Source organism: Vidua macroura, chromosome 2 (genome assembly GCF_024509145.1).
Source record: "Vidua macroura isolate BioBank_ID:100142 chromosome 2, ASM2450914v1, whole genome shotgun sequence".
NCBI lineage: Eukaryota > Metazoa > Chordata > Aves > Passeriformes > Viduidae > Vidua > Vidua macroura.
Window position 1 is genome coordinate 4,509,593 of NC_071572.1, and position 23,377 is coordinate 4,532,969.

Below are 23,377 nucleotides of genomic sequence, written 5' to 3' on the forward strand. Positions count from 1 at the left end.
AGGGAGAGAGGAGCAGACAGCAGGCACGAAACCCTTCCAGCCTAGAAGGAAAAGAAAGGTTTATTTTCCTTTATGTGACTGGCGCATGCAGAGGACACCATTGGCTACGTTCAGCCTCCTTTCCCAGCTGGCTGATTTGCAGAAGGCCAAGAGGCTCTTCCTCTCAGATGTCTGCAGCATCACCTGAAATTTCAGGATTGATAGGCAACTCACCAGAGGGCAAGATTTGGATGTCCAAAAGGAAAGAAACCTCCCAGGATGTTAAACATTACAGGGGTGTCTCAGCATGTGTTTTGCTGCCTTTCTCCTTTCCCTCCCCAGGGCAAGGAGAACCTTTCCAAAAGTTCTTTCATTTCATGGAAGCCAATGCAAAATATATCACACACTGTGTTCACGACATTTTTCACACAGAAGATTTGGTTAATAACCAAAAGTAATGTCTGCATCCAGCTAGAAAAAATGTGTTTATACCAGCGTTTGATGCAGTCATTTCCAAGTTTCTTACAAGAGAAGCCTTCTCCTCAGGCTAGATATGACAGAGAGGGTTTGATATCACAGTCCCTGTCATATCCCCATTCACCCCAACATCCAGGTTCCTCAACCTTCTTGAACACTGCAGCCAGTTTCCTCTTTCTCCCAGTACATTATTTTGCTATTAGTGACTTCCAGTGCTGCAAGAAGCCACAGAAAAAGTGTCTCATGCCTGTAACAATTTAATTTTTTGATTTCTGTTTTGAAAGTACTTTAAACTCTTTGGTTATTTCACAGTATTCCCCCATCCCCAGGATGTGCTATTGCAAACACCCATCTCACACCTAGAGAGGAGAGGCAAGGCCACATTGCTCCAGGCAGCATGAGGGGGAATGACAAAATAGGGTGTGACTCCCTCAAGCCACTGCCTGCAGGCTAAACTTCCTTATTCAATTCAATTAAGTCAGAGTGATTTCATCAGACCCAGTCACCAAAACCACTCAGCATTCCTGGACATCCTGTTCTATTTCCCTGGGTTTGTTCAAGGACCAGAAATATTGGAATTAAAATAATCTCTCAGCTCACACTCTTGAGGTGTTTTTCTTTTTTTGCTTGTTTGTTTGTTTGTTGTTTGTTTTGGTTTTTTTAATCAGACTCTCAAAGCACGTCATACACTGAATCCAGCAACTGCTTTCAAAAACAAAATCCAAGTCAACAGATATAAAGCACAACTAAGGAAAACTATTAGTAAAAAAAAAAAAAAAAAAAAAAAAAAAAAAAAAAAATTTATTTGGTGCAGTGTTTACATGTAAGATTATTGCATTTCAGTACCAAAAGAGAAAACAAGACTAGTAGAATCATTTCATTCAATAAAGATTTATCCTTCTTAACAAAGTGACTTGATATGGCTTTTTGATCCTCTACCATAATTATAAATTATCGTCAAAATCCTCAGTCAGGTGGCACTCGGATACGAATTACATTTTGCTAAAAACATACAGGTGGATACATAAAGGAGAGCTCTAAGGAATCAGAAGCCAAATTTAACACATGAGGTAGTTCATCTCGTCCCGCAGAAACGCAGCTTTGTGTTTCCTTGTACAAAACATCCAGTCCCTGTGTGTGTGTGTGTGTGTGTGTGTGTGTGTGTGTGCAGCTCCAGGTGCAGCACAGCCTGGCTGGACACTTCGCCCTTTGACAGCAGGGAGAGGTGCAGAGTCACCTTCAGTGTGCTCAGCCAGGGACATCAGCACTGAGACTCCTCCTGCTGCAGCTCTGGGGCATCCCTGTCCAGGGCATCCCTGTCTGGGCCATCCCTGTCCAAATCCCACATCGACAACGCGCCCCTTTTGGGTTCAGAGCAGCTTAAGGCAGAACAGCACTTTTTTGTAAGGTCTGAGGCAGCCAGACTGCACCAGTCTGACTTTGATTGACGGCTGTGTTGAGATCCTGAGGATTTTTAACTACCTGAATAGACAGTGTATTTTTTTTTTTTTCTGTGCCTGTACTGTAGTGCATGAAAAATTCCCTTCATATATATCCCTCACCTTCTCACTCTCCTGAGACCCCACCTGGAATAGTGCATCCAGCTCTGGGATCCCCAGCATGGACCTGTAGGAGCAAGTCCAGAAGAGGCCACAAAGGTGTTCCAAGGGCTGGAGCACATCTGTTATGGAGACAGGCTGAGAGAGCTGGGGTTGTTCAGCCTCTGGAAGGCTCTGGGGAGACTTCACCACCTTTTCCAGTCCCTAATGAGCCTACAAAAGAGCTGGAGAGGGACTTTGGACAAAGACATGGCGTGAGAGGACAAAGGCTAGTGACATCAGACTGAAAGAAGGCACATTTGCATTAGATTTTAGGAAGAAATTCTTCCCTGTGAGGGTGGTGAGGCACTGGAACAAGTTGCCCAGGGAAGTTTAGGATGGTCCAGCCCTGGAAGTGTTTAATGCCAGTTTGGATGGGGCTCTGAGCAACCTGGGATAGTGGAAGGTGTACCTGCTCATGGCAGCAGGGTTGGAAGTGGATGATCCTTAAGATCCCTTCCATCCCAAACCATTTTGTAATTCTACACTAAAAAAACATTCATTTCTTTTTAAATTGCCAACCAGCAGCTCGGAGATTCAACATTCACATTACTTAACATTTAATTTAAAAACTACTAAACCAACTGTCTCAGCATCCTGCTACAAAAATCTGGAATTAAACTGTGATTGAAATTGTCATTATAAGCCTGATCATCAAGTGAAAGTTATTCAACAAAAGAGAGACATTTCAGCAAGCAGTTGACAGAATGACTCTGCCAGGCACCACAAGGAGAAGAAAGGTGCTCATTGTGATAATCCTTCACTGATTAAGATCTGTCACTGTAGCCAGCACAGAACCAAGTGTGCAATCCTTCATGTTACTTTTAAAAAGAAAAATCAAAGAGGAAAAATAAAATCAACCACAAAGTGAATAAATATCCCAGGCCCCCATGGCTTCATTCATTCTTGTCCTCAGGAACATCAATTAGCAATGTTGTCATCTGTTTGCCTGTTTAAAAGACAAAACAAAACAGAAAACAAAGGTTCAGGTTCTGTCTTAACAATCACTTGGATGCTTCCCAACAAAACAGCTTAGTTATCATGCAAGTCACATTTATTTCTTTATTTTTTAAATGCAAAACCACGTTTCAGGATGCGGGGCCTTAAAATTTATGGAAAAACTCCGACTATTTTACCTGCATATTTTTATAAATCCAGTCTGTAAACACAGTCATATTCCCGTACACTCCAGGTTTGTTGGGAGTGGCACAGCCAGTGCCCCAGCTGGTATCTCCAACCAGCCACCACACAGAGTGGTGGTGAGTCACCAGAGGACCTCCACTGTCACCCTGCACGGGCACAAACACCTTGTTAGTGACACAGCCACCAGGAAAAGCACGACCCGTTTCACTCCAGGAACACAGCTTTAGTTTCAATATAAACCCACCTGCTATTCAGGGAGTCCCTAAAACAAGATATGGCAGCAGTTTTGGTGTTATTTAAATGATGTCTGCTTCCAATAGGGATGAAAATAATTTGCCCAGAGCCCTCTAAGTAAGATTGGCATTATTGACTTTCTTGTTCACAAGCACAACGCTGTGATTAGCAATATAATAATGATAATAATGCTGTAGTTATGAGGAGCATTTGATCACGTTCAAGTACCAAGTAACAAACCATCCTTGAAGCATTAAAAAGGAGCCTCAACCCCTTGGGAATTTAGTGAGGACTCAGCACTGGCAGCCATTCAGATGATGAAAAAAAAGCTCTCCTCTTTAAAGGGATGCACCACCAAAAGAACCAGAAGCCCAACCAGATGTAATGCAAATTTTTAATTCTGGGGAGGGCATAGGGTTTATTTGAAATAGAGAAATGATGAATGGGAGAGAGGGAAGGAAGAGAGGAAGGAAGAAAGCGAGGGAGGAAGGGAGAAAAAAAGAGAGAAAGAAAGAGAGAAAGAAAGAGAAAGAAAGAGAGAAAGAGAAAAAGAGAGAAAGAGAGAAAGAAAGAGAGAGAGAAAGAGAGAAAGAGAAAAAGAGAGAAAGAGAGAAAGAAAGAGAGAGAGAAAGAGAGAGAGAAAGAGAGAGAGAAAGAGAGAGAGAAAGAGAGAGAGAGAAAGAGAGAGAGAAAGAGAGAAAGAGAGAGAGAGAGAGAAAGAAAGAAAGAAAGAAAGAAAGAAAGAAAGAAAGAAAGAAAGAAAGAAAGAAAGAAAGAAAGAAAGAAAGAAAGAAAGAAAGAAAGAAAGAAAGAAAGAAAGAAAGAAAGAAAGAAAGAAAGAAAGAAAGAAAGAAAGAAAGAAAGAAAGAAAGAGAAAGACACAAAAGTAATCAGATCATTTTTATTTCATCTTTTATATAATTATTAGCTATTAATTAGGAATAATTACCTGACAGGAATCAAATCCCCCTGCTAGGTCTCCAGCACAGATCATTGTAGGCAGAATCATGCCATTGTAGATATAAACAGCATTACACCTCGAACGTTCTATTAAGGGCACCGCAACGTAATTCAAGTGATTTGATGTTTTACCTGGAATTGAAATATGCACAAAGGTGCAAAGGCAAAACCAGAGTCAGCATCACATTACTTTGCTATTACAAAAAATCCCAGCAGCCAAGATGAAATAAACTTCCTAGGAGCAGTGGGATGGAAATTTCAGATGTAAGTCTACAAGAGGTCAAGAGAACCTCCCCCAGTACTTTTGTTATACCAAAACAAACCCTTCCTCCCTTTCCTTTTTCCAGTCTTGCAAATTTACTTGCATCATTCTCTTCAGCCTGAGGAGGTGAAAAGGAGCAGCTCCTGCCCTTTCCCACATCCACAGGACATGCTTGGCACACAGCAATCCTTGCTGCAGGAGAGGTGGCTCTGCCAGCAGGGGCACAGAATTATCTCCTGGGTGGGTATTTCTGGCCCCCAGAACTGATCTGAGGGTCCTTTGCAGTCTGCTGAATGCAAAACCTCACAACTTGCTTTGAGACAGAATGCCCTGGGTAAATATTGCGGGCTGTAAAACAGGTGAAAAAATAGTGTATGGTCAAACATAATTCAAACTGCCCCATCAGCCCATGCAACAATATTCTTAGGATGAAGAGGACTAGTTTATGTGAAAGATCAAAATATTCCAGAGGCACTTTTTACCTCCTTGGTGCTCTGCTCCCCACCCTGATATCCAGCACTGCTGGTTAGGCTGGAACATCATTCCTGGATTGGGCAGACAAACTGGCCTCACAGTTTCTGCAAAACAAACAGAAAATAGATGTTCAGACAGAACTCAGATTTAAATGGCCACCACTTAAACACCAAGCATTCCCTCTTTACTTTACATGCCTTGCAGGCAGTCAATGCAGGAAGCAGCAGAAAGTTTACCAGCTGCCCTTTCCCTGAGGGGTACCTCATCTCCACCTCAAATCCACCTCATCTCCACCTCAAATCCACCTCATCTCCACCTCAAATCTACCTCATCTCCACCTCAAAGTGAGGGACAAGCAGTTAGTGGTTCAACCCTAATTCATCAGGTTAAATAGAACAATTAACACCAGCTCTTCTGAGCAGTAGAAGACTGAGAAAAAATCTGAAAACTACAGCTCTGCATTCTCTTTGCAAAACTCTGCTGAAAACAATCACAAGACAAGCAAGATTCAGTATTCTTATATACAAGAAGTGTGCAGCACAAAAACCTGGAAAACAGACAATCTCCCTGCTCTCAGCAGCAGAAATTCCCTTTCAGATCACTCCTGGTAGCTTTAAACTGATGCACTGAAACACAAAGGGCCTGCACACAAAAAGCACTTCAAGTTTAAATAATGGCTTGTTCTCTATTTTGTACTGATTGCTTACAAACAACCTACATCTGCTTTTATGAAAGGAACTTCTTGTAATGTTGAATTCTGAAGGGTTTTTTGACCATCATTTGACCTGACTTGAGAGGGGATTTAATCAGCTGCTCCAGCACTGCACCTGTAGTTGTCTGCACATACAGCAGTGGCTAAACTGAAGCACCATAGAGCATTCTGAGGTAAAAATATATTATTGAGATGAGCCCAAACCCCCTATCCATGTAATAGATTTAAATAAATCCTGCTTAGGAAACCAGAGGCTGTGCCCTCTGTCTCTATACCCTGTCTCTAGGGTAATTTTGTGTTTTCCAATAAGTGTCTACAAGGATTGCTTGATGAAATTCTGAAATTTTAAAAGGTGTGCTCACTGCCACTGGATTTTTCCCTTAAGAGGAGCAGAATACCTACCAGTAAAAACCAGTGGTGTCTCCAGCTTCATAAGGGCAACATCATTGTCTTTAGAATCTGTGTCATAATCTGGGTGGGAAATTATCTGCTGCACTTTGTATCCACTTTTAAAGAGCATCTCATCCTGATTCAGAATCCCAGCATAAACCCTCCAGCTGTGTGGGTCAGACAGTCGCCTGCAGAACGAAGAAAAGGTCTGAAGGTTTTCTTCTGTGGTGACAAGACAGGGATTAGGACCTTCAAAAAATTGTCTTCAGGAGCTGTAGTCAAATGTTTGTGTGAGCAAAAATGCACATGCATTTGACTACAATTTCTGAAGAATAAGACAGAAAAATTGCTAGACATGTAACTTGAGGAAAGCTTGGCTCTAGTTTCAAAAATATATTAAAAAAAAAAAAATCTTTGCAGTGGGTTAAGTATTGCTGTCCATCCCCTTAATCACTCAGCACAACAAATTAAGTCTGAGACTGCAACACTGAAGCCTTTTGATTTCCATGACTGAGGGATCAGGCAGGTATTTCTCAAGTCTCACATGTCAGTGGTATCAGCAGAAGCCAGAATTAGTAAAAACATGATCTAGTGAAAGAATTTCACTATCTTGAAAACACCAGGGGTTTTTTTTAGGCTGGTTTTGGGTTTTGGTGGGCTTTTTTAATTGCTAAGCATGCTTACTAGGTGTTATTTAAGCAGCCTCTTGTGCTCCAGCACAGTTTACAAAAGCTTGACAGAAAACCTGCCACAAGTGTTAAAACTCCCTCCATGAGAAGCACCAAGGCAGTTGTGCCTGCAAGTCACCTCCAAAAAAACCCCAGATCAGGCTGAAAACCGGGTCTGTGCCAGCTGCAGCTTGGTTGCCATTCCCAAAGCTTTAGCACACTGCAGAGCTCAAATCCAGACAACAAAGGAGGGATAAGATCTCCAGGTAGAAATCAACACTTGCATTCCTTTCTCAAGGTTAAGGACAAATATTCTTCCTTGCCTTAGCCTCAAACTGTGATCCAGCCAACCAACCATTAAAAATGGTTTTGTTTTGTGTTTTCCCTCCAACAGAAGCAGCCAACTTTTAAAGAAATTCTTGCCCTTTCTGAAGGCACCACACAACCCTCAACTCTCTTTTATAGGTTAAAAATGTACAAAGCACCAGCTATTTTTCTTGTTGATGGCTACATAAAGTGCTCCTTGGATAGATATAAATCTGTATTTAATACTGACTTGGACTTTACTACCCTGTGGCAAGAAGATACGAAAAAATAAATGGCACAGGAATCTTTAAATTGATTGTATCTACAGCAGTGTGATATTTGAGAATTTGGGGAGGGGGAGTTTCCTCACAGTGTAATTCAACATCTTCATGGAAACATTGTACTGGCTGGCATTACATTTGGTGCCTTGAGTTTACATCTTAAATTGGGTGGGTATCTGTGCTCAATATCTCCCATTTCATTTTGTAAATAGGACAAAATATAAAATAAGGCTTCCTGTAGAAAGCAGACAGATGAACTGCAGCCAGCCTCCTTCCAGAACCAATCTTCCCTTAATACTTCAAATTTTTAACACAGACAAAACACTGCACCAATCACCTGCGTGCCAGGCTGGGTGGGGCAGAAATTCAGTTTTAAAGGAGAAAGTGGGGAGAATTGAAGATATTCATGCATTTCAGCCTGAAGAAAGGCAAACAGCCACGGAGAGAGGGACTCACCCTTCCACACAGTGTGCTGCTGTCACAAGCCAGCGTGGGGTGATGATGGAGCCCCCGCAGACGTGGGTGCCCTGCACGTGCAGGCTGACCTGCCATGGCCACTGCCCCAGCACGGCCCCGCTGCCCCCCACGATCCTGTTCATGATGCTCACGCTCTTGCTGGACAGCCCACACTCTGAAAAGTCGGTCACAGGCAGAGGTGGATCAAAGAGTGAGCTGGGAGGTGGATTCTGCACCTCGGGCTGCCCTGGCAGAGGGGTGCACACGCCACGCTGGGCACAGCACAGCTCAAAGCCCTGCCCTGACACCAAGTCTGCCATTGCCCAGACCCCCATTAAATTGCAAACCCCACCTGGCAGCAGCTGCCCTTGGTTCACCATAAACTCTTCCCACCTTTCAGGAGTCTCTGGCGATTCTGACACCCCTGTGTTGTGCAACAAAGCAGCCAACAGCCAGGAGACTCCTCGGGACAGGAATCGCCATCAAGCAGGCATTGCCCACCCAATTGCTGAATCTTGGAAAGCAAATGTGCCACAGACATCCCAACACAGCTGCTGGGGGACGGATATGGAGCTCCACCACAAGTCATTTAAAGGAACCAGTAGCAGCAAAGACAAAAACAACTGGGGAGCCACTGTATTCCTTATCTCCTCTCCCACCCTGCTCCTAAAACTGCATTATTTGGGAACCAGAGTTAAATCTTTTGCCCATGCAAAAACAGCAATTAATGCCACAGGTCCAAAAGAACTTGCCAGCCAGAGCATTTCAAAGTGTGAAGAAGCAGAAGTTTGCAAAAGCCAGTGAGTTACCTATGCAACGCAGAGAAACCACATTTCCTGAGGCACAGGAACCACTGCAGGAGAAATAAAAAAACCAAACAGGATCTTAGGCACTCAGTGAAGGAAATGGTGAGCAAAGTCCACCCTCCAGCTGCTTTCTACCCTTTCCAGCTACATGCCCTGCCTTCAGCCTCATCTTCCTGTGGCAGGTTCCCTCTTTCCTTCACTTTCTCCAGCTACCCTACCAGCAACCATCTGGCCTCCACCATGCCTTGCATTCACCAAAACTGTCCTGTGGGAGACTGCAGGCACGAGCTCAAAAGGTTTGAAAGCCTTTTGAGAAGCAAGATGAAGTGATGAAATGGAGCTGATTTAGGCAGTTGTTGCAGAAGAACTAAACAAGGGAGCTGCAGGAAGTTTGCAGGCACAGCAGACTACAGGTTTTGACACTGGACACTTCAGAGTTGTTTAATGATAATAAAAATGATGCTTTCCACAGTGAAGATCCATTTTTGCATGCTGTGTGTTCATGTGACTGATAAAAGGCTGTGCCAGCTGCTGTGAATGTGTTGCAGCTTGTAGCTCTTGTCGCCATACACAAACTCCTGCAGATGATCAGAGAGCCTTACAAAAATACCTTTGACATGGCAACCTTCTAGACAGCACAGAGGACGGGACATTTTTTCTTTTAGAAGAGGACAGGGAGGATGGAAAAAACGACAGCTGTGTCTTTAAAAAGAGGGAAGAACAGTTGCTGCAATCAGATTAAAAGCAAAGTCTCTTTCCCTCCAACAATCCCCACTGAAAGATGTGCTCTCATTGTGCTGCAGGCAGATGCTGCACCTCTTCCAGCATCTGGAGAGAGCCTGGGTGAAAGGAGAGAGGCTTTTATTAAACAAAGATACCTTCTGTACAGCTTTTTGTACAAGTCTATATTCCCAGCACTTGTGTTCAGCTTCATGTAGCTCTTAAAGCTGACTTCAGTTGCCACCCCCTGACTGTAGAAATATGTATCCCTGCAAAACAGAAAGTCCACAGTGAAACCCAGCAGTGGTTTCAGTTTTCAAACAAGTGATAACAATGAGCTGTGCCAAGCCAGAGCTTCTGACATGACAGCAGTAGAAATCTTTATTTTTGTTTATTATATTTATTTTTATTTTTGTGAATGTGGAAATGCACCTGGTGGTACAGCCCAGCCAGAGTCTCAGATTCTTTGAACATCTGTCAAGTTCCACTTCCTACCAGTCACTGGGTTAAAATAATATTATTAAATTTTATATATTTTTATATTTATATATTTATATATAAATATATTTTTATATATATTTTAAATAATGCTTTAATTATTTAATAATACTATATAATATTAAATATTTTAATTATTTAATAATGCTTGTAAATATTATTTTTATCTGATCTGCATGCACCTCATGTAACAGGGCAAGATGCCTTTACCAGTACATTTTCACAGCAAAGTCTCAAACACATTAAAAATGGCAAGAGGGAAATTTTAACCTTTGTTTGCCTGAGCAAAGGCTGACAGAGGTTGCACTTACACGCTGTAGCCCATGTCTTTGCATGCAATCTTCCCATAATCATCATTCCAGTCATCTTGGCAAACGGGATACCAGGATTTGGTGATGGGTGAATAAACTTCCAGAATAAAATTTGGTCCAAAAAGTCTAACTGCCAGAAAAGGAAGAAAGGGAAAAAGGGAAAAAAAAAAAAGGAAACTAAGAACACCACATGCTATTATTACTGTTTTCTCTGCTTGGAAGTAGTTACCCATAATATCCACTTCATGTATGAACTGATGTTAATTTAATGCTCCCTTCTACTCAAATTCTGAGTAAATAGCCAGTAGATAGAAATATGGCAATGACTTACTTCTTTTCATGTAAAGCAATTTAGAAGAACTAACCAGTTTTAAAATGCAGATGTACAAGATAGGGTTCATCCCTTCATTTCAGCTTTTAGACTCAAAATTCCCTTTTATATTCTTCTACCACTGAGAAAGATTGCAATAATGAAAATTTCCTGATCTTTTCTCTACACAACCATTTATTTCTTAATATATCACATACTGTGTATAAATAAAATATGATCTATTGAAAAATACTTTATATTATCTCTTAACACACCAAATTTCTTCAGAGAAGTGCTTTGGAAAGCAAGAATGTAACCAGGAGCAATTAGCTCTGACATTCCACGTCCCATTATGTATCTGCTTGCACAAGAATTTAATAAAAAATAGTTCAAGCAAAAGAACAGATTGAAACAGGCTTCTCCAAGATGCCATTATTCAACCAAATGGAGTGGAACAGCTGCCAGCAAATGCCAACCCTGCATGAGAATGTGCTGAATAAAAGTTTACAGAGGGAATTTAAAGCACAGCTGGAGTTTTCCAGTGTGGCACTGGCACGACACAAGATGCCAAACCTCTGGAATGGACAAATCAATGTTTCCACCTTCTACCTTCAGCTCTGCACTAAAGCTCCCCTTGGCATCTTTTCAAAGCAATGATTAGGCCAGCTTTTCTCACACAAATGAGTTAGGAAGTAGTTGAAGAACTAAGAGGAGAACAAGGAATACAAAATACATGGAAAAAGACAAGCCTGACTGAAGACCACCAGGTTTGTTATCACCTGAAGTTTACTGAGAAGTCACCACTGGCCGTTCCATCCAGAGACAATGCTAGATCCAGTTCTGCACAAACCCCATTCAAAAAACTGACTCAAAGTCAAGGCAGCTGAAACCCCTGAGCATTTTATTTCAGCTTTTCAATCGGGCTGGAAACAAACCGAATATCTATCCATAACACACATTTAATGACAGACCTTAGGCTAAAACACTCTTGTTGCAGCTTAGGCAAGCTCTGGACAAGGCAATCTGCTCCCAGGCTCCTGCAGTTGATGCAGGTTTTCCCCCCAGCCCTTGGCTGCTGCCACTCACCACAGCGGGTCTCGTCCTCCCCGTTGGGGCAGTCGCTCACTCCGTCACACCACTGGGAGGGGGACATGCACACCCCTGAGGATCCACACTCAATCAGGGAGCTGAGACAGTGATTCTCTACTGCAGGGAGACAGAAGCACAGCCACGAGGCTGCACATCAGCCCAGCTCTCAAAGAGTTTCCCGCTTGGATGGAGCAAAACGTTGGAAGCGGCTCTCAAACCCGGAGGTGGGAGAGACCCAGCCTGCCACAGCAGAGATGGATTGCTCTGTCCTTTGCACAGATCAAGTCTCTGATGCAGCCGATTGGGTTTTGGCCACTTGCCTCCCTGAATAATCAGGCACCATTAAGTTGTCAGAAAGGAGTCAGCTTTGCACTGGCAAAGCCTTAGCACGTAGAAAAGGAGGAGGAGAGTGAGTGCCTCAATTATGGACTTTTGTTCTCGTTTAAAACAAGATTACACTCATCCTGCTTAAATCAAAATGAGTGAGAACGCCTCTAAGAACACAAAGTGTCATCCTAATAGTTCTAAATGAACTCCCTTAAAGTCATAGAAAAGTTTGGAAGGGGTCTTTAAACATCATTTTAGTCCAACCCCAATGCAATGAGCAGCGACATCTTCCATGAGATTTCTCCTCCTCTTCTCCTGAGCAGAATGGAAAGGAGAGACTCCTAAAAACACCAGATTTTTTAGTTTCCTGCTTTTTTAGCAAAGCAGCTTTCATTGAAAGGGACATTAAGACAGCACAAGGCAAACTTCACCTGAGTTGAACAGAATTGGTCCAGCCCTGCTTCAGAGCTCAGTCACCCCAGCTGGGGATGATTTCTAAAGCAAACATCCATGGTACAACTTAGAGTGCTGAGACAGGCTGGGCTCATGCAATGTTTACACAAAAGTCCCACAGAAACAAATAAATGGATCTAAATGACTTCTGCTCCAAGAGAGATGTCATTTTAGTGAAACAAAACACATCTTGACCATTAACACTCCTGCAGTTAAGGTTTGCACACTTATTGCAATCCCCTCCCTTCACCTGAAATTAAATGAAGCTTGAATTTGGAAAGTAACAGCAACATTAAAAAGAAAGGGAAAAAAAAAAAAAACCTCAACCCACAAACAAAACTGAGCCATTAAGAAGCAACATTAGTTCATCTCTTAGGAGAAAAGGAACAAAGACTTTTCTATCCTTAATTCAGAATAAAGCATAAAATGAGAACGGATATATCTAACTTGAGAAGTTTAGTACATCTTTTCTTTAAAAAAAAATAAAAGAAAAAATATAACTTACCAAAATACCAGATGAAGAAAGCAGCAATTGCACAACAAATTACAATTAATATAGATAATAATATTATTATGGTTTTCCTTAGACCTGAAATGAAAGCAAGGAGGAAAAGAGAAATCAGGTTCACAAGTAAAGTAATTTCTACCCACCAGCACTATTTATTTGACATTAAAATCAGTCATTTATTGCCAGACTTTTCTCCATTCCACCATCCTTCCTCCCAAAGGCCCCAGCTTCACCAGCACCCCAGCCAGCTGTCACTTCTTCATCCACAAGGAAGCGGCCACTTGGAAGGGAAGGTCCCTTTCCTTTGTTATCTGACTTCGACAGATCTCAGGTCCAAAAGCAGGAGAAACCCCCCCAAAACTTACTGGCTGCACAGGTTCTCCTGGGCGGGGGCGCTGCTGGCCTGGTGGACTGGTGGGTGGCAACCCTTGGGACGTAGCTTGGCACGGAGGGAGGGTTGGTGGAGAAGAGCTGGGGGTAAGGATTAGCACCTGCTGCCGGCCTGGCAGCGTAGAGGGGCTCTGGCTGGAAGCCCCGGTTCTCGTAGTATGGCGGTGGTGGACCCTGAGGGGCAGCGTGGGGAGGGAGGGAACAGGAGAGAGTGAGAAACAAGGCTGCCATCGGGACAGAATCGCACAGTGCTGCTCTGTAAAATACACCCCCCGCACACAGAACACTCACTAGGGACTCTGCCGGGATCTGTGATATTGAAATGCTCCCGAGATTGTAGAAAGTCTCTGTCTTTCAGCCCCGCTGCCAAAGGAGGAGTCGTAATTCGTCTGTGCTGGTTATCAAGGTTGTTTATTTCTTCTTATCTAAAATATTTTCTCTCTGACCTGCAGCAGGTCTGTCTGGCAGGACAGCGTGCGGGGCTCTGCCCCTCAGTGGGATGTTACAAACATTCTAGACTAGAAGCTACGTGTGCTGTATTTACAATAACGTGCCAATATCTATCACCCATGTTGAACAGTGTGTCCCCAGCCTAAACCAATAGAAAAATGCCAACACCACAGTGAAACATGGAGGGCATGAAGAAGAAGAAAAAGGACAAGACCCGCCCAGTTTCCTCCATCTTGCCTCCTTTGAACCCCTTATCTAGAATCCTAAAATTCTACTTTTGCACCCATGCCACACTAATTACTACTTACATCAAACACTCAGAGCTTGTAATTCATCCTGTAAGATTGAAAACTCTTTTCCATGGACAGGGATCAGAGACAGTGTCTCTCGGGGCTCTGTACAGGGGGTTCCTGACCCCCTGCCAGGGTTCCAGACCCTCCAGGGCAGCCAGAGGGATGCCCTGGATTCCCACAGGACTCCAGTGTACACAGACAGAGAGATTCGCAGAACACGCCTAAAACCTCACGTTTTATGTTGCCCTGATTTTTAAAAGTGTTACTTTTTCTTTTATAGTTCTTTTGAAAGTTTTAAAGTTCTCATAAAACTTCTTTAGCCTTCTGATAATGTTTACATATTTGAGAGTCAGAGTTCCCACACAATTTCATGTATAAATAGAATAGTTCACATATTTCTCTGTGGGTGGAGAGAAATGATTGATTGATCTTTGGACCAGTGTGGTTGGAGAGGTGGTAATTCCATCCTCCAATCCAGGGTCACCTTTGGAATTCTGTAAATACCAGATGTTTGAATAAACCTGGGTCTTTTTGTCTCTTGAACTTACCAAGCTTCTGTGTACTCATTTCGTGTCCAACAGCGACAGTTTTGAATAATAAAAACAACACAGAGCGAGGCTGGGAATCCTCTGACAGGATCAGTTTCCTGATCCATAGCAGCCCAGCCCAAGGAGGATTCTTGAGCCCAGCCCTCCCAAGCTGTTTGCACAAATGCTTGCCCTGGGACGTCTGACAGGGTAAAAATGAACAGCAAGGACAGCTGTGGGCTGCACCATCACAGAAAGAAATGCTGACAAGTAACAGCCTTTGTCCAGGTCCAGGATAAATGCTTACTGCCCCATTTCATGCTGTGACAACACCAGGTACACCTAAGCTATTTCTGACACACACTGGCTTGCAACAGGAATATTTATCCTGGAAGAGCTTTAAGAACTAGTTAGAAGCCATTCTAACCTGGCTTCCCACCAAATCCCACCAAAACAAGCTTAAAAAAATCAAACGCATGTGCTCAAAAGCATAAATCTCCCCTAAAAGTATCTGAGCACTTGAAATGTTGGTTAATTCCAGGCTCTTACCCCTGCCTCACAGCATCTTCTCCCCTTTTTGCCAAAAAGGAAACACAGCAAATAGTCCATGTTTTAAAAGACTTGTTAATCAGGACAGCACTCAATGGGCTGTCACGTGTAAAGAAATAAAACCGTATTAAAAGAAAAAAAATCAGAGAGGAATATTGTGAATATTTTATTTACTTACTAGAGTAGAGGTCATTTTTCCTTTGTCAACAGTACAGAAACAATTCAAGTGTTGGGGAGTAAAGAGTGAACCTATACAAACAAACAAAAAAGAAAACAATCACAACTGGAGGCTTTGTCCAGCTTTCTTGTCAGTTTTCCCTTTGGAAAAAGACCAGATTTGCAGATGGGGGAAATAAAACAAATTAAAAAAAAAAACAAAACAAAACAACCCAAACCAAGCGGAAGTATTTGAAGAGTGGCTACAAATTAAGGTGCAGCATGAAATCAGATCTCAGCAGCCTCTCAATACAAGGCTGAGGATAATACAGTGGTGACTATTCATTAGCACGAGGGCAGTACAAACTGAGAAGGTCAAGTCAGTGCTCACTCTCGCTGGCAGAACCAGAGTCAAAGAATACCCTGGCAGAGACCCACATGGTGTCAGTGCCATGCTCAGGCCCTCTCTCAACACTTACTGAAGTGTCTCTCTGAGGTTTATGACACAGAAACCAGCAAAGCATCAGGAAATACAAATTCAACCAATTCATGATACTTGCAGCCCCCACAGGCCAGGTTTTTTTCACTCTTACGTGTTCTAAAGAGTTGTTTTCTTGGCTGTGTGTTGTAGTCACTGAACCAAAAACAGGGAGAGAAGCACAGCAGGGGAACTGTGCCACAGCAATATTGAAAGTTTTGCAGACAGGGCACAAGAGAGGTTCTGCACTGAACGTTTCAAGCATCCAGCAGTTTATTTTAAAGTTAAACGTTAACATTGAGCAAAACCACCGATTGCCACAGACACAAGAAATGCCAAAATGTTTGCTGGTGCAGACCTAAAATAGGCAGTTATACAGCTCCACAAGCTGTATAAATCATTCTAATAAATGCTGCTGTCTACTGAGTCCTCTCATGTTGCACTACAAGAAAAAAAAGCCTAGAAAGTGCCTCAGTCCTGCGCTGAGAAATACCTTTCTCTACCTTGCAGAGCAAAACCCTGCACACTGCAGCTGTGTAAAGATACAACATCATTCAGCCCAAAGTAACAGGTTATTTTTTAGAACCTCTATCAAGGCATCATCTCACCCAAAACTGAACTGCAAACGTCACTGAAGAGATTTCAACAGCTGCTCAGCCCCTCAAGCGTGCCAATTCTTTGTGACACTTCAAGGAAGGCTGATGCTGGTATTTGCTTCTCATTGCCAGCAAACATGTAAATAATGCACTACTGAACTTATTTGTGTGGCAGACAGGTGAGTCTTACTCATACTTACTGAAAGTCCATCAGACTGGTGACTAAGGCTCCAGGACTTCTGCTTTGCTTTATGTCCCATCCATCCTTGCCCAGCTCTTCACAGCAGCTGGGAAGTGCAGCTCTGCCCAGACTTAGGGACAAATAAATCACAGGAGGATATTTCTGTTCCTTGTTCTCTGAAAAGGAGAAGGAATAAAAGGGTTAGGATGGAAGGGTCTCTGTTCTCAAGAGAGAAGTGGTGATTCTGAGGTAAGCAAACAGGTACTATGACCAAAAAAAAAACCCCAAATACTTTTTTTTTATATTACCATATGAAAGGCTTTGCAAATTAATAGGGAAGAGTGTTTCCTCACTCTTTTTTGGGAGTTTCTGGGATTGCTTTTGGTTTGGTTTTGGGTTGTTGTTGTTTTTTGGTTTTGGATTGGTTTTTTTGGTGTTTTTTTTTTTTTTTTTAAATTTCTTATTAATCTATTTCCTATCCAGCTTCTGATTAATAAGTTTCCCTGTTATAAAATACAGGACCTCATAGGTAAATACAAACTTCCATGATATTACATACACAAATTTCCCAGTGTTTTAAAACTACACAAAACCAAAATCACTGAACTCCTGTTAGCTTTGCAAATGTTTCAGGCAAAAATCAATCTGTAGCATCCAATAATGACATAATCTGGTCTTCCTGAGCACACATCACTCCCACACTTCAAAATGTTTTACAAACACATCAAGGGAACTGCGACAGCTTCTCAGATAAGGAAGCTGGGTCATGGAGAAGCAAAGTGACCAGTCAAACACTCCCCTTCCCAACAACTAGAGAGCTAGAAGGGACTGGTCTGCTTTATCTCACTCCAATACTTTGGCTTCTAACTCACCTCACACATCAGATAAATTTAAATAGGCCATTTAAAAGTGTCATAAACCCACTCTGATGGCGCAGAAGAGTTCAGTGTACAACTGTCCTTCCCTCTCACTGCCCTCATTCCTCCTGATGTCTGCTGAGCTATTATAACACTTTACTGAAAAAAACAAATTTCAGGAGTCCTTTAAAGGGAGCTAGAGGTCCCAGACAAGGGAACTGGGATGGAGTTCCCCACCAGAGAAGGCTTCAAGGTATCACAGGGTACACCAGAGGCTTGAGGGTTGGCTTGCTATCAGCTTCCAGCTCTGGAAAAAGTGCACCCAAATAATGAAAGGGACCCATCAGTCCTGTGCAGTCAAGCCCCTAAATTTCAAAAACTCCAGTATGGATGGAGCAGAACCAGCATTTAGACCTCCAGCAACACAGAAGGTCCAAAACTGAGTGAGTTTTCCTATCATAACTCAAAGTACAGGAAAAAAAGCCACTGTTTCTAATGACAGGAGAGACAAAGAGTAAAAAGCCACCACTGGCACAGTTCACTGATTAATAAAGTAAAATGTGTTATCTCACAGATGGTAGCTGCTATTTGAAGTATCTGAGCTTCTTACATATGCCTTAGGAGTGTTAATATTATATTATCTTAATCATGGGTCATTAAGTTTAAGAAATGCATCACTATTTCCAGTAAATTTGTCAGAAATGAAACCAAAAAAAAGGAGCACAACCAAACAACAACACAAAAAAATAAAAAAATATTAGATTAATTCCAAACAAATTCAATCCAATAGCTTTTTGTATTTTTTATGTTTTTCTACAGATTTCTGCAAATCAGGTCTTTAAGTAAAAGCTGCATCACGACCGGTCTGTACTTCATTTGACAATGTCCTTTTTAATGAAAAATGGACTTGGCAGACTCTCAGCCCTCCAGAGGCTTGTCCTCCTCCCTACCACAGTGACAGTCCTTCTCTGCCCTGGAGAGTTGTGTTGCTCAGCTGCACATGGTCCTCACCACCACGTGCTCCTAAACCCCTCATTGAATTTTGGTGAATTTCGGGCAAAAATGAGACCCTGATTTTGCCTCATTATTACAGCAGCATCGGCTCATGGCCCCCCTCACACCTCCCGTGTCCTTTGCTGGCCAGGAGCCAACATCCCAAAAAGGCAACAGACAGAATGACAGGCAAAGAAACCCTAAATGTCTAAGCAGGATTTTGCAATGACACCAGACCTGCTGCCTTTTACCCTTGCCCTCCATGCAAGAAATAACAGGACTTCCTCAGCACACACCAATTCATAATTGCTTATTGGCTTCCAAAGCTTTTACACAGAGATCCCTATGGGCTGTTTCCATGCCCAAGTCAATAGGGTGGAATAACTACCTCCAGATATCCTAATTCAACACTGTGAATTCAACTGGCCAAAGAAACCAGAGTTATACTGGCAGCAGCTTGCTTCCTGCATTTACATATTGCTCCAATACGTGTTTTGTGCTATTTCCTGATACAGAAACAACATCAGCTGTTTGCTAAGCCCTGTGATGGTTATCAGCAGTTGAAAAAGAAACCCCAGAACAAAAAAAAAAAAAAAAAAAACAAACAAACTAGTTCTTCACAGTTAGACCTACATAAAAGCAACCACATGTAAACAGAAATGTAACAGGACAGAACAGTCAAAACCCAATGAACGAAGTCAAGTTCATCTTCTAAAAGGAGGAAGCATAAAAGCATGCAAACATTCTACATGAACCTAACACACTGCAACTCATCCAAAAATTCCCTCTATCAAGCAAACCAACAGAACTCACTGAGACAGTAAAGGAGTAATTTCAGTGCAAAGCTCAACCTTAAAGAAGGGCAAGCCAACACATCATGGCATTGATGACGCTAGAAAGGAAATATTATTTCATTTTTTTTCATTTCCAACCGTTTTATGAACACCTAAAAGTTTCAGCAACATAACCATGAACAAAATATAACCATGATATGATGGTGTGGATGAAAGGTTAATGGGGAAATAAAATTAAAAAAAAAAAAAAAAAAAGGGGGGGGGGGGGAGGAAACAAACAAGGAGGTGATTCCAGATTCATTTTCATGAAATTTTCACAGAGCAATTTCACAGGACAGCTCCTGCCTTGTCATGTGGACAGGAGGAAAGAAACATGGTCAAGATTCCTGTTTAACAATCAGTACTAAAAATTATCATGACTTGCAAATGAAGTATAGAAAGGTTAAAAAACATCCAGTTATGAATGAAGAAGGAAAAGAGCTAAATAAGATTTTTCATCCCATTAACAAGATTTCCTTGACACTTCTTCAGGAAGTGGCACTGAGTATTTTTATTGTGATGATTTTAAAAAGTGATTTAAATTTACTCCATTTATGCTCTGGCAGGGATCAAAGATGAATTGACTGAATATCTCAAAGTCATCAAAATCAGGGTCCTACAGTGTCCTGGCCTTTCAACAAATCTTCTCAACAGAGGTGAGTTCTACTCAGGGTGCCTGTGCAGTAACATCACAAGTATTTCAGAGAACTTTGTGAGACTATGCAAATATTTACCTGAAAGGTGGCCACAAATAAAACCTCGTCCTTCTCACAGTTCCTAAGAAATAGTTTTGAAGCTATTTTAGATTAGCTCCTAAAATGCCATTATAATGTACAACTACTTATCAAGAGGTGTTAAAAAACAGCACCTCTTGATAAGCTCTATCAGCAGCGGCTCACTGAAGTCCACAGCAATATTCCCCAGGCCAGGAAACCAAGATTAATTCTACTTCCACATGCAAAAAAAAAAAGGAGGAGGCATTAAAAATCTCTGAGCGTAGCAGTCACATTTTAAAAAGTTATAGGATGCCATACTCATACTACAAAGAATTGTTTTATTATTGTTGTTATTCTCATCTGTCTGAAAACAGACATTGACTTCAAACTCGGCCTTGTCACAAGTGCATCGTGTGCTTTGTTAGGAACAGTGGGGTGAGGAAGGAGGCTGAAATGCGTTTTTCTTTTTTCTCATTTCACTGGGTGAGTGGTGAGGGGCACAAGACCGTACAAAATCAGCCATTTCTGAATCAGAAAGGACCAAGAGCCCAGAAGAACCAGAGGCTCTGGCATGGTAGGAGATGGACCCATTGTTCAACTGCAAACCACAGCGCCTGGATCACAGGAGGAGCTGGAGGATGCAGGAACAGCCAGCTTGGCCTCTGGATTCCTACTTCCCCTACACTACATCCCAGGTTCTGCCCTTGCCCTTCTTCCAAGGCATAAGCAAATAACTTTCTGGCAGAAAGCATGTTTACTAATCATTTTCATATTTGATTATTACCTTCTGGCTAAATTCAAGTGTCAGTCTACGTCACTGAAAGTCGCTGGCAAGGAAATAAACTTCTCAGGAACATTTGTTCACCATATTTGAGCTGCAAATACTGTGATGTGAATAAGGCAGTGCTAGGTACCCACACTGCAGGAAAATAAAGCCCAGCAATGTTAACAAACCAGACTCATTTAGATACCTGTCCAGGTCAGTGATTTTTAACCTGTGACCTACAGGTCCTGAGGAGCTGCAAACCACTTCTAAGAGGTCTATGGCAGATAAGAGTGAAAAGCAAATCTTGCTGGCAGGAGGTTTGAATTCACTCCGCGGGGAGGCTCGAGTTGCCAGAAACAGGTTTCAGGATGCACACATCAAAGCCGTGGGGGAAGCACTGCTGCAGGGCACAGGCACCACTGAGCCACCACCGTGGCACTGGAGCTACTCAGTGTGGACCAGCCCTGGACTGCCAGAGGAGGAAAAGCCCATATCTTCAGGACTGGCAACTCCAAGACAAATATTTTGACCAGCATCCCAGAATAATGTGTTGCTTTGTTTTTCCATCAACATCCAGGAACGTAGTTCCAACTTATTTCCAATTTCAGGCTAGGCTACCGTGATAGATTTGCTCTAGGCTGACTGTCCTATGAACCAGAATAAATTTTAACAGTTTAAGAATGAAAGGAAGAAAGACAAAAAGGCATATGAAGTCCTACTTTGACATCAACATTTATCTTAGCCCATATGTCTTTTGGCTTTACATCTACACCTGTAGGTAAAAGCCACAACTTGCCATTTTCCCAGTTCACTGACCTATGCCATACACCTCCTCTTTTCCCACCTAATATTGCTCTAGATGATGCAAATAATCCAAGCTGCTTCCTTGGGCTCTTTCTAAAGCACTGGAGACATTAGTGTCACTTAACTCAGGACAAACAGGGCCACTTAGGACAAAGGCTCCGTGTGACAATGCTCCCTTAAATTCACAGACACCCACCCACCCAGGAAGCTGACGTAGAGTTTCGAGGTCCGGGTAAGCAATGAACGCTAATCCACCTGCGAGGAGGTGTGGACTGGATTCACTTCAGCATGCAAAGTTTTGGCACAGAAATTTGAACGGTACTGCTCTTCAAAAAGTTACTTTTCCAAAATCACTTGAGGAGCTGTGCCAACTTCCACCCTGAAATCAGCGCTTTTGTTAAAACCCAATGCATCAATACGCACTGAAGAGACCCCAGATCTAAAAGTTGTTCTGGTTTACTCTCTCTGTGACCTTGAGGAAGTTTCCCAGTCTTATACCCTTCATCACCAGGGAAAGAGATGTACAAGTTCCACCTGGAGCGGTGCGGGGTGGGCCGGCTCTGGCCGAGCCCTCCGCACCTTTCCCGCTGCGCCTCCTCGGACCGCGTTCTCTCAGAACCCACAGCGCCCATCCAGCTCCTTCCTTCCTTCCCCCGTGCGCCTTTGGCTCCCGGCTTTCCCGGCTTCCCCATCCACCGTGCTCCTTTGGTCCCGGCTATCCCACCTATCCCCATCCACCTCTTTCGTGCGCCTTTGATCCCGGCTATCCCGGCTTCCCCATCCACCTCCTCCTGCTCCTTTGCTCCCAGCTCTCCCAGCTATCCCCATCCACCTCCTCCCTGCTCCTTTGGCTCCCGGCTGTCCCGGCTATCCCCATCCACCTCCTCCCTGCTCCTTTGGCTCCCGGCTGTCCCGGCTATCCCCATCCACCTCCTCCCTGCTCCTTTGGCTCCCGGCTGACCCGGCTATCGCCATCCACCTCCTCCCTGCTCCTTTGGCTCCCGGCTGTCCCGGCTATCCCCATCCACCTCCTCCCTGCTCCTTTGGCTCCCGGTTTCCCTTACACCCCGGCCCGCGGGAAAGCGCGACTTTATCGCGCTGCATCTCCCGCTGGAGACACCGGCTGCGGGCAGGGGACACCGGGGAAAGCCGGGGGGAACGGGGCGAGCCACCTCTCGCTTTTTACTCATCCGGCGCCTCCTACCCCGCGGGACGGGGGTTCCCAGACGCCGCCGCGTCCCTCCTCATCCCCCCAAAAGCACAGCCGAAGTTTCTTAGTTCAAAGCGAAATGCAGCAAGGCGCAGCTCGCAGCGGCCGGGATGGCGATTCCCTCCCTGCCCGGCGCCGGGTGCTTCCCGAGGCGAAGGGGCCGCGGGCGGGGAGAGCAGCGCTTACCTGGGGCAGCGGGAGCGGCAGGGCTCGGGAGGGGATGGAAGGCGGCGGAGGGAGCCGGGAGCAGGCGGGGAGGAGTCACGGTGCGGGGCAGGTGCCCGCAGGTGGATGCGCCGCCCGGCCCCTTCCTCCCGCGGCGGGCGGGACCCGGCGCTGCCCGCGCCCGCCTCGCTCGCCCCGAGCCACCGCAGCCCACCGGGCCCGGAGGGACACGGGCTGCCCTGCCCTGCCCTTCTCCCCATGCCCCCAGCCCTCCTCCTCCTCCCGCGGGTGTTTGCGAAGCCAGCGAGCCGGACGGAAGCGAAGGGGGAGGTGGTGGCCGCGCCCCCTCCCCGTGTAAGACCCCCGGGTTTGGCTTTCGCTGCTCCAGCCCAGCGTGCTGTGGCCGTACCCTGTTTTTTCAACTCGTCCATGGGTCCCTGTTGGCCTCCGT

At 43.9% G+C, this 23,377-nt stretch overlaps 1 protein-coding gene across 1 annotated transcript; it reads right to left on the reverse strand.

Annotated features, from left to right (window-relative positions):
* Positions 1–1,238: 1,238 nt before the first annotated feature.
* Positions 1,239–22,978, reverse strand: TMPRSS2 (transmembrane serine protease 2). Its single transcript, XM_053970207.1, has 15 exons — positions 22,948–22,978; positions 16,602–16,758; positions 15,350–15,420; positions 13,328–13,526; positions 12,960–13,043; positions 11,672–11,791; positions 10,276–10,405; positions 9,625–9,735; positions 8,750–8,793; positions 7,941–8,115; positions 6,242–6,417; positions 5,136–5,231; positions 4,381–4,523; positions 3,191–3,343; positions 1,239–3,003 (listed from the first exon to the last, which is right to left on the reverse strand). The coding sequence occupies exons 3-15, from the start codon at positions 15,362–15,364 to the stop codon at positions 2,992–2,994; spliced, it is 1,458 nt and encodes a 485-aa protein (XP_053826182.1). The 5' UTR covers positions 15,365–15,420; positions 16,602–16,758; positions 22,948–22,978; the 3' UTR covers positions 1,239–2,991.
* Between the last annotated feature and the right edge of the window lie 399 nt (positions 22,979–23,377).